The sequence below is a fragment of the Xenopus laevis genome, chromosome 4L (genome assembly GCF_017654675.1).
Source record: "Xenopus laevis strain J_2021 chromosome 4L, Xenopus_laevis_v10.1, whole genome shotgun sequence".
Lineage (NCBI taxonomy): Eukaryota > Metazoa > Chordata > Amphibia > Anura > Pipidae > Xenopus > Xenopus laevis.
The window spans coordinates 53,849,847-53,865,491 of NC_054377.1; the positions used below are offsets into that span (position 1 = coordinate 53,849,847).

General features: G+C 36.3%; 1 protein-coding gene across 1 annotated transcript; it reads left to right on the forward strand.

Annotated features, from left to right (window-relative positions):
* Nucleotides 1-1,467: 1,467 nt before the first annotated feature.
* Nucleotides 1,468-14,454, forward strand: tat.L (tyrosine aminotransferase L homeolog). The gene is made up of 12 exons (XM_018257899.2): nucleotides 1,468-1,574; nucleotides 2,047-2,290; nucleotides 2,578-2,682; nucleotides 4,005-4,072; nucleotides 4,645-4,803; nucleotides 6,044-6,182; nucleotides 6,655-6,707; nucleotides 10,086-10,238; nucleotides 11,235-11,363; nucleotides 11,925-12,008; nucleotides 12,313-12,411; nucleotides 13,189-14,454. Exons 2-12 carry the CDS (start codon nucleotides 2,053-2,055, stop codon nucleotides 13,330-13,332), a joined length of 1,371 nt encoding a protein of 456 aa, XP_018113388.1. The 5' UTR covers nucleotides 1,468-1,574; nucleotides 2,047-2,052; the 3' UTR covers nucleotides 13,333-14,454.
* The last annotated feature ends 1,191 nt before the right edge of the window (nucleotides 14,455-15,645 follow it).

Consider the following 15,645-nt stretch of genomic DNA (forward strand, 5'->3'; position numbering starts at 1 on the left):
TGATCATAAAATTGGTAAGCCGCTATACCATGTTATGGTAAATCCCATATGGTGGTCCCTAACTATTTACCTCCATTCATAATATTCAAAGGCTAGCACATCCCTTCATAGTAGCATTTTGGGATAAGTGTCTCCTGACCTAAGCATTGGTTATCATTTCTCTAGTTTGCTTGTAGCTTATTTGGTCACACTTCCATTGTATTTATATTTATATATTTTACTTATACTTGGAGTACTCCCACAACCTCCCTTTTTGTTATTCTGTTGGAGATTTAGCATTTATTCTGCAGGCCAAGCATCCATGTGGTTGTAGCACCCCCACGCGACCCTTTAAATGGTAGTCCCATGCCTTTAAAAATAGGTGTTGGTCTGGGCAGTCTCTCTCTCTTAAAAACTGCAAGTGGGGGAGAATTAAGCCTGTGGAACCATTGCTGTGGTCTTGGCAATCTCTTTTCTTAAAAAAAGCTAATGGCAGGAGAGGACTAAGCCCTATGACTGAAACCAATGCCCAGGTCAAGAGACACTTATCCCAAGAAATGTTACCATGCAGGGAGGTGCCAGCCTTTGAATACTATGACCGGAGGTAAATAGTTAGGGACCACCATATTGGGTTTACCTTGATGTGGTATAGTGGCTTACCAAGTTTATGATAATAACTTTGTATCTAAAATCTTCTATTTTTAATAACACATGCACTTGCACCGATTCTAAATGACTTATGAGACAGGACCAGTGAATGTGCATTGATCAATCCCCTCTTTTGTTTGCATGTAGCTAATTTGGCCATATTGGTCATACTTCCATTCTGTTGATAGAATTTTACTTAGCTTTGGAGTGCTCACAGCGTGCAGTGCAGCTGGAACCTAGTCAGTTGGAGAAAAACATCAATAAAGGAATTCCAGCCTGCAATAGCTCTCGTTGAACTGCTACTCCCAAAATCTCCAGCTTTTGGCTGTCGGGTTTGTGGGTGTAGCATTTTAACTAGCACAGCATGTTGGCCATTGCTGATATAACGTTGAGAATATCTAACAAACATTACACAATGTGATATGCCCCTTGTACTTTTATCTCCGTTTTACCCCCAAAGGAACCCTTCTATACTGGTTGCCCAGGTCAGATGTTTAAAAACAAGTTATTATGTAAGGACAGTATCCTTTTAAAGAACAGATGAAGTTCTGTTACCCTACTAGTAAATATCAGATCCCATATGAAATACCGATATGAAAAAAATATGATGCTTTCCATTTAAGTTTATTACAGTAACTACATGTTACAAACTGGCAATGCAATATGCTACACTGAAGCACTGATGCATGAAAAGGTTAAATCAAATGCTTTCCAAATCAGTTCAATATGGTGCAAAAACTAAAAGGAGGAATGTTAGAGTCACAGAACACTGCCTTCCTTTTCAGCCAATAGAATCCCTGCTCTAGGTCCAACTCCCATTTTTTGGAACTATTTTATTGACAGCTAATGCCTGGCTCGTCAAAGCTTTTGGTCAGCTGCATAGAGGAATCCAAGAAAGATAACAGAATTCCAGCACTTCAAGCAAAACTGTCCCTGCTCAAAAGCATGTAAGTAATACATGAGATCTCTTGTGTGTTGTCCATGACATCTTGTTAAACTAAGGAAAAGTGCAGAAATATTTTTGTACAGTATGTTCATCCTTGATATCAGAGTTTTGACAGACAGCTTAGATATTTTTATCATATGTATTTATGCATTTATGTATGTATGTGTGTGTATAGATATAAATATATATATGTGTATATGTGTGTAAAGGTCAGAAATAATTTATATATATATGTCAAGTTATACATATGTCATTTAAAAGCCCTTTAGGGAACAAGATAAAAATGACTTTAGCTGTCACTTCTGCAGCTATTTACAAAACATTTTAAAGAGGACCAGTACATTAAATATTAAGTCAATTTGTAATAATAATTACAAGATGATCATATTATATAACTGTGACTATATACTGTATAAGACTTGTGTTCATGTGGACCTTTCACTTGTTTCTCTGTGCTTTTTTGTTGTTTCCAGTTGAAAATGCAGACAGACGCTTACCTAATCCAGGTGAACGGATCCGTAACTCATCCAAAGGTCCTCGATGTGCACGTGAATATCCAGGGACCTAATACTCTGGAGAAAATCAAAATCCAAAAGCCAAGATGGGCAGTACGTGCATCGGAGATGTCAAAGAAAACCTTTAATCCCATCAGAGCCATTGTGGATAACATGACCGCCATACCCAATCCTGACAAACCAATGATTGCTTTGTCTATAGGTCAGTAGCATGCAGCACTGCGTTCTTTCTGTTGCAACATATATGCTTGATGTTTAGTCTATAATTCACTAGACAGTGTTCTGAGGTTTTTTTGCTTCATTATAGGATGCAGCAGCTGTTAACACAATATTGATTATTATGCTACTTTTGCTGTTAACTTGATTTCCACATTTGTGGATCATAGCCTTCTGTATATACTCTAGATTCTGTTATGAACCAGCCAGACTTATATTTGTTAAAAAATGTATAAAACAGCTGAAGCCTGAAGAAATGTTTTACCCTTCTAGGAGACCCCACAGTATTTGGGAACCTACCTACTGATAATGAAGTAGTCAAGGCCATGAAAGAAGCTATTGACTCAAAGAAATACAATGGTTATGCTCCAAGTATAGGTAAATATATTGCTGCCTTGTGGAGTATATTGACTGTATATGTCTCTGGCAACTTTGTCTCATATGTCAGTAAACATATACAATGGAAATTAAATGCTATTCGGCTATTCGCCCCATACAGACTGTGTGATTAACTCTCTAAAGTACAAACTTGTAATAGACAAGATTCACAAGTACAAAGATTTTCTGGTTCACTAACCTTTAATATTTAAAGGAAAAAAATAATATCCTCACATATGGGCATTGTGTGACAAGTGACATGTTCCAATATTTTAGATTTTGACTGTACTAAAGTCTCACTTTTTTTTTTTATAAAGCAAAACATATATATGCATATACTGTATGTTGCCTAAGGATTGGTTTAGGGAGAATTTATACACAGTGAAGAGGTAGAAAAAGTATGTAGAAACAATTTTCACAGTTTAAACACAGTTTAAAGAACATCCATAATGTAGTAATACATTTATTAAAGCACATTTCACAAATAATCTGAACCTAGCAGCCACCAAAGCAGCTGTTACCTTAAGAACTTTAAATGGCAAACATTCATGACTAGGTGCACTTAATTCCAAATTACTTTCCCTGTCTCATTAAAGGCCCATACTGGTAGCATTTGTTGTACAAGTGAAATCTAATAGATCAGATCATTTAGTGCAGCTGTACTTGTGCTCCTCATGAGACTAAGGAGAAATTGAATGTTCCAAACAAAATAACACTGTCAGTGGAGTAATTACTGGGGAGACAGGGAGTGTGACCGCACCCAGGTCCACCCCTCCTTAAGGGGCCCGATGGTGATGAGAAGACAGCAAAGATATCAGTTCTACCAGAACTACCTGCAAAGGGATTGCAGGTAGTTCTGGTGGCCCACTGCAAGTTTTACCCCCATCCCAGTGGGTGTCTAGTTTACGTCTGCACTACTGCAGTTCTGTCTGGCCACTGAATCCATAGGTCACAGTACGACAATGATTGATATAACATGGATTTACTTGAATTATTGGCTACTTGTTAATCTATTTCCCGCAGAATATCAGTTTCTGTACCATATCCATAGCCCTATAAGGCAAACAGAGCTGTGTGTTATCTTATGACGTTATGCCTATTCTTTCCCATAGGAACGGTTAACCTTTTGTAAGTTGTTTCTTACTGCACAAGAAAGCACTAAAAATGTGTAGGCGTGGGTTGTTTTAGTGACCAATAACATAGCAGTTACCAAGATTATAAAGAATTTTACGGATTTACTTAATGTTACTACCACTCAGTTTACACTATTCACAGGCACCAGACAGTATTCTCCAACAACATCTTGTTTATTATTTCTGCAGGTTACTTGTCAAGTCGAGAAGTGGTTGCAAAATATTACACATGCCCAGAAGCACCTTTGGAAGCCAAGGTGGGTTTGGGGATTAACAGTACAAATCCATAAGTACATTCCTTTATTAAAATGTGACAAAGATGATTATTTAAAGTAGGGATGCACCAAATCCACTATTTTACCATTCGGCCGAATACTTTCTGAAAAATTCGGCCTAATGCTGGATTCATTGCATCTCTATATTAAACAAATGTTATTTAGATTATGTTAGCCCATGCAGTTACTTGCCTTGTGTTCAGTTGCTCAAAGCAGTCAAATCAATTCTCATTTATCTGGCATAATGAAAAGAGCATGAAATAAATATGCCAACTAAAAAAAACACTTTTCTGACTGTAAAACTGTAATAAAATTCTAACTGCTGAGAATTCACCAGCATTGTTCAGCTCTAATTTGAATAAACCTGTCTCTGTGCATTTGCATGTGTAATAAATACATGGAATAGACTAACAGGAGATTTGATTCCAAATAATGGGGTAGAGGATGATATATATTAGTCCCTGGGGTAAAGGATGATACAGTATATATTAATTTTTGGTACAAAAATATATTACAATAAACCAATGAAATATCCTTCATCATTTCCAATCCAGGATGTCATTCTTACCAGTGGATGCAGTCAAGCTATTGAGCTTGCTCTAGCAGTACTTGCCAATCCAGGCCAGAATATACTGGTTCCACGTCCAGGATTTTCTCTTTACAAAACCTTGGCTCTTTCATTGGGAATAGAAGTCAAACTATACAATTTGTTGGTGAGTATTATAACACGGGCTCTCTCAGCATGTCTGTAACCTGGCATCTATTTTAGTTCCTGTGGGAAAGTTGGGCTTTTATAGAACCTTCATTAAAGGTTGAATTCATTGGTGCAGTATCATGTAACTTCAAGCAGATATATTGCAGTTATTTCCATTGGTTTATTATCTTCAGTGAAATATGGATTTGTGTGTATTTTCAGCTATAATATTTACTGTCTGATTCATCAGTTAATAAGAAATTACAGATAATACTAGTTGTTAAAGGGGTTGTTCACCTTCAAACAACTAGTTGTTATCAGATAGATCACCAGAAATAACGACTTTTTCCAATGACTTTCTATTTTCTATGTGTCACGGTTTTTCTAATATTGAAGTATAAAGTGTCATTTCTCTCCTTCTGAAGCAGCTCTGGGAGGGGGGGTCGCCGATCCTGTAAACTGTTCTAAATTGATACATTTAGTTGATACATTTCTTATCTTTGTCCCTGCTGAGCAGAATCTCTGGGTTTCATTACAGGCAGCTGTTAGAATTGATACAATTGTTGCTAATACTCCAGAGATGCTGCTGAGAAATGTATCAACTAAATGTTGCAAAATTGTAACAGTTCAGAATCTGCACCTGGATTACTGAGCTGTCAGACTCAAACACCAGAGACAGGAACATTCAACTTTAAACTTAGATTTTGGAAAAAACTTAAAAAATAAATAATGGAAAGTAATTGGAAAAAGTCATTATTTCTAGGGAACAATCTAAAAACAACTAAATTGAAAAAAGGGTTTGGAAGGTGAACAACCCCTTTAATGACCATTTTTAGAACCTGTATTATGTAGGTGATAAACTACTTTTTATTTATAAAAATGTCTCAATAAAAGATAATAATCTCTATTAATTATTATTATTCTAAAGAAGTGCCTTTACTGCAAGTTAAGGAGATGTGAAGGTCAATAGGACTGCCCTGGGCCGATAATAATGCAACTAAAATATGCAATATTAACACATGCCTGATTACAGAATAAGCAGGATAATTGGGAAGTGATACAGGCATAGTTTAAAAAAATATACCAGCCAAAGCATAGTCATTCATTTATGCCCTACTAGATCCACCTTTAGTGAATAGACTCCTATATCAGAGTTAAATGCCATACGCCTATGGTCACTGATGTATGCAAGTGCTATATTAATTCGTCACACAAAAAATCAGAGTTTTCTCTTTCTGAAACCAATGCTATTTTTCCAGCCTGAGAAATCTTGGGAGATTGACCTGAGGCATATGGAGTCACTGGTGGATAATAAGACAGCTTGCATTATCATCAATAACCCATCAAACCCCTGTGGCTCTGTTTTCAGCCGGAAACACTTGCAAAAAATCCTGTCAGGTAAGTTTGCCAACCAGCACATTGGCTGTAATTGGTTATAATTGCAATGATGGAAATGATCTGGGATATAGTCCCACTATTACTTTTTAACTGTGGTTTCAGTACTTTTGATTTGGATTTGGTAATGTTCCATTCTGTAGTTTTTTTTCTGTCCTGGGACCTGACCTAATCCCAGCATTTATGGATCCCTTTAGTATGGCCAACAATAGAAATTATTATGCAGAAGGGACACCTACTGGAGGGGGAAAGGCCAACCTGACAAAAACTAAAATGTTGTAACTACAAAGGTATAACATGGTGGGGCTTGTGATGTTACTGCCTCATATTACATTATCATTGATGTGTCAGCCAAAAAACCCTAAAGATTTGTTTTTCTGGTATTTGAAATTGCATTCCAGTTTTACTGTGGGACTATGGTATACGTTTGTCTTAAAAATATCATTATTAAACATGTGCTTAACTTTCTCCACAGTGGCTTCCAGGCAGTGTGTGCCTATTCTAACAGATGAGATCTATGGCGATATGGTAAGTAGTCATTTTGCTAAACTTTAAAAATACAACTGCTTAGTTTGACTGTTTCATAATCACACCTCTAAGCCACTGGAGCTAAGTCAACCAACATACAAATGAAGACTTCATTAATTATTAAACTGCCAGCAAATAATAAGTGCATCCAGGAACATCTTTAGAAATTTCAGTTACATTCAGTAACATTTACTTTTATTTCATCATATAAATCACAGACATTATGCCTGGCATGGCTGAAAGACCAGTAGTTTTCTTCTCATTCTGAAGCAGAAGTTGCCAACTACTAGGCAAAAATGAGAAGTGAATCAGGAATGGTCTGGGATGCCTTCATAGCTCACAGTAAAGGGAGTTTTATTGCAGCAATAGCCAAAGGCTGAGAAGAAACCTTGACCTAGAACACCAAAAGAGATGCCTACTGTACAAACACATGCAAAATCACTCCATGATATGGAACTCCAGAAGATGAAAGCTTCTAAATAACAAATAAATAGCTACACCATAACCTAAGCCGCATCCAGTTTCCTGTACAACCAAATTAAGTTCCTTGACTCCCATAATTACAGAATATGAAATCACTAAGATAGGTTAGGAACCACTGAAGTGTGAGTGCTACTGCCCTACTTCACTGTTAAACACTGAAGTTAAAATACTAATTAAGGTATTAACAAATCACCTGACCAAAGTCTTGTCTCTGGTTGATATGGACCAAGCAGCATTTATGCTGTTCAATACAACAGACTGAATACGGCCCTTAAGATAATTACTAAATTCAGCAAGTACTCGGGTCTCTTTATTAAATGGGGGAACTCTCAGATACACCCAATTGATGAGTACATACCCATCCATAATTGAAACAAAAACTCCCACATTGTTCATTACCCACAATTTGCATCCAAATAACTTATATCCTACATAGCACATTTGTAGATATTCTCAATCTCCTATTTCAACCGCTAAATAAAATATTATATTTATCTGGGCACATAAATAATATTATAATAAATAATAATCTTTCTGGGCCTATCACTCAACTGAATAGAACTAGGGAGTTTATAAGACTTCCTATGTTCTATAGGGAAAATAGCAATGTACTGGATGAACTCACCACCTCTGTCTCTCCCTCACTGGAAAAATTGATTAACACTCAACTGTAACTTTACAAATAGATGTATTTTAAATTCAATAAAATAAATTCAATACTTTAAATTCAATAAAAAAACAAATCAGCTATCAATAGGTGTCCTATTTCCACTCTTTTGCAATGCTCCACTCTTCCCACATTGCGCAGCAGGTTTCCGAAATGGGAAGGGATCAGGGTAGACACCCATATTGGAACTGCACCGTAGGAACCTGCGACGCAGCTGCTGGAATGTAGCTGCAGGTAGAAATAATGTTGTTCTGCTCTGCATTATGTCACTTTTAGAAATGTGTTGCAAGGGGTATAATTACCTATCAACAGTCCCTGGGGGGCATGGGGCCAAGTGGGCCAGAAATGGCCCACATCACCCTGACATTTTCTCTCCTGCCTACATGCTGTCCATTTACTTTCATTGGGAGGAAGATGCAATACATTTCTGGTTAGTTCTCCCATACATATTTTTACAACAAAAGGAGACCATTGGGGACTATATTGCTAATAAGTTAAGTTAAATCTCCTGTTTTTAGGGTTTGCTCAGATATTATTCTTACCAAGATGGATATTATTATCCAGAAATGATCTGTAAACTGTGTCTTGTTTTGCCTTCAAGTTCAGCATAGATTACAGTGTACTTATAACAAATGTTCTTAGCTACTGATGTGATTCTCATCATTTTTAAAAGCAGCAAAATACATTAAATACATCGGACATATCAGTTTGCCGTTTTTGTGTCCCATTGGACTCCTGCTGTGCTTATGGGGATGTTATGCACTGTACGTGGTGAGGTCAATCTTGTGTTTGTGCAGAAGTCACTATGACTTTGCAGTTTGCACTTGCCTTTGAAGTTACCCCTTCTCTGCCAAGACTTTCCATATAAATGCTTACAGATGTTGCTCTATGTTTTCTTCACTATGTAACAGGAGGAAACACACACATATGCATCGTAAAAAAAACTGGATACTTTTTTTTCGGATGCCTGTGGGTTTTAAATCTGCTTTAAATACACATTTTATATAATAAACATTTGATGTGATATTTAAATTAATAATATAAAAAGTTGTGCTATTTACAAATATGTTTGGATTCTGACAGCAAGGGTCAATTGCTAATTTGCCATAAAGGGTGTTTCTCTGCAGTGGTGATATCAGGGTTTTGAACTTGAGATATGGGTTAATGTAAGGACTAGAATCTATATAACTAATCTGAAATCGATACAAAGACTATCACTAAATCAGCCATGCTTTTATTAAAAAATCTCCTTGGACTGCAATGAACTTGAATCAAATTTTGAGACTGGTTCACAGATGTATTATCATCATTGTAAGGTCATCATACCTTTGGCTTTAGGGCTGTTAACAATTAAAAATGAGGATTTCCTCCCTCAAGTCAGAGATGTTCAACCTGAAGCCTGATCTAAATTGCTAAACAAAGTATTAATGATTTATTGGCAAAGGAACAGTTTCCCGAGGACATTTTGAAAACTTTGATGGCTATGTATGCCAAAAAATATCTTTGATGATCAGTGCTCTATCTATGTGGTCCTCCAAATACAACTGTGAATCTTGTAAAGTTAATTGGAGCTCCCTTCAACTTCTCTCCTCTGATCGGGTCAACAAAAAAAAAAGAACAAAACTCTACAAGGAAGCAAATAAATATTTATAGTGAATTATGGAGACCCCAAGGTCTCTAATGCCCATGTAGATAAAACACCTCTGAAGAATGCCAGTGCTGCGCAATATGTTGGTGCTCTATAACTACATGTTAAAATTAAATAATAATAACAATAAAATTTCACAACTAGTTCACACAGTGAATCTAACTACTCACCAGATCATCTGCTGGTCAAGGTCAAACATAAACCCCGTCCCTTGACAAAATTACAGGTGTCCATATGAAGTTATGGCTTGATGTATATCATAATGGAAAAATAAATTTATATAGTACAATAAATGTATTTAATAACATTCCCCTGCTGAGTTATATTGATTGGTTATCTGTCTGATAACCTGTCTGGCATCTCAGCTGTAACATGTATAAGAAATATTACCTCTATATCTCTGTTGGTTGTCACAGTTATTATCTTAACAGCACCTTGATACATATCAGCAATAGCAAAACATAACCTCTGTACTGTACATGGGGATCACAGCTTCCTATTACAAATAAATGTACATTAAAAGGAATACAATGACAATGCACCTCTAGTTTTGTTAAATCACATTTTTTTTTTATTTTAGGTTTTTGAGGAAGGGGCGTTTCAGGCTTTAGCACCCCTAAGCAACAATATTCCAATCCTGTCATGTGGTGGACTTGCCAAACGGTGGCTTGTGCCTGGTTGGAGGCTGGGATGGATTCTAATCCATGACCGGAAAGAGATTTTTGGAAAAGAGGTAAACATTATCCTTGATATTGTTGGGATCCAAGGCATAGAATGAATCTATCAATTATCTTCTTTTTAGGATTGCCTTTATATCATGTCTTATTTTTATTCTAATGTCTGATTGGGCTCTCACCATGAAATCATTGCCAAATGGTCACTAATATTACTCAGTAACAATAGACTAGCAGCGTTTACATATATCACTGGTGCCATGGAGATCCCTGGGATGCCCCCCACCATGTATGCACAGGATCTGCAAAAAAAAGTGGCATGCAAAACACACTAGGCAGATCCTCCTGCATTACTAGTCTGTACCTATTTATACATTGGTCACATTATGATCTGGTCATTCTAAGGGAAAGAGCCCCCCCTGAACTAATGGGCTACATTCTGCTTTTAAAAAATAAACATGTGCATATAACAGGATGGGATCCCACTGAACTCCAAGGCACCAGTTTTCTGGAACCTGGACTAGCAGGGACGACCAGCAGTCAGAAGAGAATACAAAGCTAAAGCTATTAAGCTGGGGGGGAAGAGCCACAGTATTGTTAAGATGGTCATACACAGCCAAATCCATATGTTCGGCCACATGTTGGGCAAAATTGGGCTGATCCAATTGTTGGCCTATCATACAGTGAGGCCTATGGAGACTCATGGATGAGGTCTTCCTCAATGTGCATATTTGCTTCTCATACAATGGCTTTTTCAAACCTGCTTGATCGATATCTGGAATAATATCATTTGAAATCTGCTCATACAGCAAGGAGCAAGTGCAGTACATTAAAGACCTCTTTGGCAAACAAAGAGTCAAGCATAGAAAGAACATCACATACATATGGAAGCTGTTATCTGGCTGAATTAAAACAGAAAACAGTTGGAACTATAAGTGGAAACTCTAATAACTGTTTAAAATAAATGTGGCCTGCATGTGGTGTTGACTTGGCAATAGCATTGAGACAGCTGTGAAGATGCAAAAACAAAAAAAACAAAACATTTTTTGTTTCAGATCAGAGAAGGCCTTATGCGGCTGAGCCAGCGCATCCTTGGCCCTTGCACTATTGTTCAAGGAGCCCTAGATCACATCATGAACAAAACACCACAGGAGTTCTATGACAACACTATCAGTTTTACTAAGGTAACTTTACTATTACTGATCATATCTGTGCCCAAGGGTGGATTATGACCATACACTATAGCCAGTCACAGAATCACGTGTTCCCATACAATTAAGTAGTTCCTTTTTATTCAATAAAGGACAAATTACAGTACGTAATTGGCTGGAGTGCCCAGTTTCAACTTAACTATGTACATTTTCCACTAAACCACTCTCCTACATGTAACTAATATTAGTAATACAAGAGTTCCTGAAAAAAAAAACGTAGTCAAGGTTAAGACATCATATTTATATAATGAAGATCTAAAAAAGGCCAAGCAACTACTTCAGATTCCCTGAACTTTTACCTGTATTTCTCAGCAAAAATTTATAAATGAAATTTATTGGCTGAACTGTGCTAAATTCCTGTAGGTAAATATGAGTTTCTACACTTCTCAAATAATTTCAGAGGTTATCAGTTCAGGGTTGTTGGCACCAATACTATTTAACATCCTCCATCTGACCATACTGTGTTTGCTTTGACTTTATACTTTTTGGACTATCCTCAAAAATCAATACTTTTTTTTGGCGTGTTTCTTGCAGTCAAATGCTGACCTGTGCTACACTACCCTCAGCTCTGTCCCTGGACTCTGCCCAGTTCGACCAGCCGGAGCTATGTACTTAATGGTAAGAGACACTGTCCGGCGACTGGTGTATCTAGCAGCCAAGAGAACATCAGTTTATACGTCATAGCCAAAATAAACACAGAATTATTGGTGATAGTACATGGTGGTTAACCCTACATTTTGTCACCTAGATAGAATGGCTTTATGCATATAGCAATTTTTAAAACCTTTCACATTTTATGAAAGTTAAAAGACCCTAGTTCAAAATAGTTATGAAAAGCATGGATTTGTAGTGTTGAGTATTGCTATGGATGATGCATGATTTCACAATTAAATTGAAATTATTCTTCTAATTTGCTGTGCAGGTTGGAATTGAGATGGAGTATTTCCCAGAATTTGAGAGTGATGTGGATTTCATAGAAAGAATGATCTCTGAACAATCAGTTTTCTGCCTTCCAGCTACTGTAAGTGTTCAGGATGATTACATACTGGCAAATAAAAAAAGAGATACATTTCACACTTTCTAATAATAAGCTTTCTATGGGGGTATTGCAGCAGCAAGTGCAATATGCGCTCCAGTACCATTAGCTCACTGCAACTTTCTGGCCCCTGGTTTGAAAGAAAACATCTGATGGTTATTAGACCTGTAGGGAAAGTGTGCACTTATTAAATGTAACCCTTTGTTTTTTGTGATTTTTTTCTTAAAGGGGTTGTTCACATTTGAGTTTACTTTTAGTATAATGTAGAGGGTGATATTGTGATTAAAATTGCAATTGGTTTTCATTTTGTATTATTTGGGGTTTTTATTCAGCAGCTGTCCATTTTGCAATTTGAGCACTGTGGTTCCTAGGGTCCAAATTACCCTAGCAACCATTCAGTGACTTGATTAGGAGGCTTGAATAGAAAGATGAGTAATCGAATGTATCAATAACAATACATTTGTAGTTTTACAGAAAATGTGTGTTTTTAAATGGGGTCAGTGGCCCCATTTTGAAAAATGGAAAGCATTAGAAAAAGGCAAATAATTCAAAAACTATAAAAAAGAAAAAATGAAGGCCAATTGAAAAGTTTCTTAGACTTGGTCATTCTATAACATGCTAAAAGTTAACTGAAAAGTGAACCACCCTTTAAGAAAAGAGTGAATGTATTCTTTGCAAGTGATAATTTGCCCCCGACTGTAAAACCCATTATTCCTTATTTTCATCCTTTTGTAACCTCTTTATCTTTTTTATTTCCTTTAGTGTTTTGAATATCCCAACTACTTCCGCATTGTCCTGACTGTTCCAGAAGAAATGATGATTGAGGCTTGCAGGCGTATCCGGGAGTACTGTGAATGCCACTATCAGGGAGCTGAGAGCACCCAAGACCTGGAGTGTGATAAATGAGCCGTTTGCATGAATCCCCTATGCTGTCTAACTTTGTTTTCATTGACTCCGCAACCACATCTCTTTAAAATGTCATTCCTTTAAATCAAAGTTATATTTAATTGCTGGTTTTGACAATAGGAAAAAAAATGCATCAAAAAATGGGGAAACTGTAGCCCCACACTACAACCATTGTACCACCTGACATCAGCTTGTTAATTTCTCTGCCTGAAATAAAACGGGCCACCTATATCTATAAACTGTATAACAAAATATGAATATAATGGTGGGTTCTAATAGCAGAACACAAGTCACATAGTCACTCTTACAGGTGCAGAGGACCTCTGCTGGCTACAGCTACCTCTAGTGGCAGAACAGTAGTCACTGCAAAGAACTTTAAAATGATGGCAGCAGTTTAGAGTTCCAAACTGTAAAAACATACAAATAAATAAAGGAACAATCAAATAGATTGAATGTTAATATTCTGTAAGATATTCCACTGTCTGGCATGTATACCTTGACTTCTCTTTCCTTCTTGACGTTGTACCCTATAATGTGGCTGTTTTTAGACCAAGCAGAGCTTTGAAGTAAGAATTTGATGTCTTGTGAACTTGATCTACAGCCAAGTATGAGATCAGTTAAATGATGACTCCATTGAAACAAGAGAAAATGTTATTTCACATGCCATTTTAGAGAAATGTATATTTGTGTTAATACTCCATAACATCAATGTATTATTTGATAAACTGTCTTAGCTGCCTTTATATTTTTAAAATTACGGTATTAATGACTAAACTGACATATTGATTATATATATATATATATATATATATATATATATATATATATATATATATATATATATATATATATATATATATATATCTATCCCTTTTGCTTACATTCCGTTTAACACATACCCTAGCTCAAGGATTCACATACTCTAAAATGTCAGAATCTGTATTTCTAGTTAAGCAGTAGAGATCTGGCACTTACCTAAATACTATTATTTTTATGTACTTTTTATGCTGCAAGTGTTTTATATCCTATAAATTACCTGCATGTGATTTTCTTACTCTATATATCTACTGTAAAGTGAATAAGTTATTGTGTATTTTTTATTAATAAAGTTTATAACTTTTATTTGGTTGAGTGGCACTCATTGAATATTGAACTGTAAAGTCACAATAAGAACTAGCATAGGAATCATGTCAACCAATATGCAAGGGAACATGTATTATAAAGAAAAACAGTGTTACTTGTGTAGCAATAAGGAAACACAGGCTCCTGTCAAGCAATAATGAAACGGAAAGAATTAAAGAAAATATATATTCCATCACCTTTTGCAGCAGGGTAAAGAGATCAAATAGTTACTGTGTGGGGAGATTTCTACATGCTGCTATTGCGTGTTATGTAAATGAGATTAGCTGAACTTAATCCTTAGCTTTTCTCTTTAAATAGTTTTATTTATACATCGTATATCAATGAGGACAGATACAGATGGACTGAAGTGATAGCAGCAAAGGGAGAGGCAAATCCAGGATACATTTTTCCATCAATAAGAGTTATTGAAACACAGGTTTAATATTCTCACATTGCAGCATCAGTACACGTGGCAAAGCTAACAAGAAACAAACATTTCCCAACATTAGCTGGTGTGGTTACTGATGTTTTGACTCTCACTCCATAATCTAGCCATGGTTGTCCACAATCCAACAATAATTAAGGCAACCTTGCTTATAGAGATTTCAACTATTTTTGGCAACTGTGTAAATGTGTAATTTAGCACTAATGACTGCATATGACCAAGTTGTGCATTCAACGTGTGTCTGTAATATAAAATCGCATAAACATTGTTATACAGTTGCAAGTAACTAAGAATTATTGTAAACTGTAAGGTTGGATAATGTGCAAAATTACATGGATTCGCAAGCGATGCCTTTACAGGCAGCACAACAATTCTCCAGGCGAAAATTTGCTCAGACAACCTAATTCACTCTGGCGAAGTTGCGCTAGCATTAATTCAGCAAGCAGAGTAAAGTTGCGCTAGCGTTGGCTAATTTGCATACGGCGGTAAAATGAAAGTTGAATGGACGTATATGTTGCAGCAAATACATGACATTACAGAAGCCCAGGGAAGTTTAATAAAATAAAATAGAGTTGTTATAATGACCTACACATGAGCCCAGTGTATAGTTTATGTGCCATATGATAGGAAATGTAGGGGGGAAGCCGGTTATCCCAAAAAAAATTTACGCTCTTTTGCAGTCTATCACCCTGAAAAAAGGAAAAGACACCAACGTTTTTTGGGACTTAGAAAAATTTTCAACTAGA

Bases quoted from the DNA above. Each gene is read 5' to 3' on its own strand.
- tat.L (XM_018257899.2), top strand. From the start codon at position 2,053: ATGCAGACAGACGCTTACCTAATCCAGGTGAACGGATCCGTAACTCAT. The intron at 12,009-12,312 runs GTAAGAGACACT...TTTGCTGTGCAG, and splicing joins CCGGAGCTATGTACTTAATG to GTTGGAATTGAGATGGAGTA. The intron at 12,412-13,188 runs GTAAGTGTTCAG...TATTTCCTTTAG, and splicing joins TTTTCTGCCTTCCAGCTACT to TGTTTTGAATATCCCAACTA.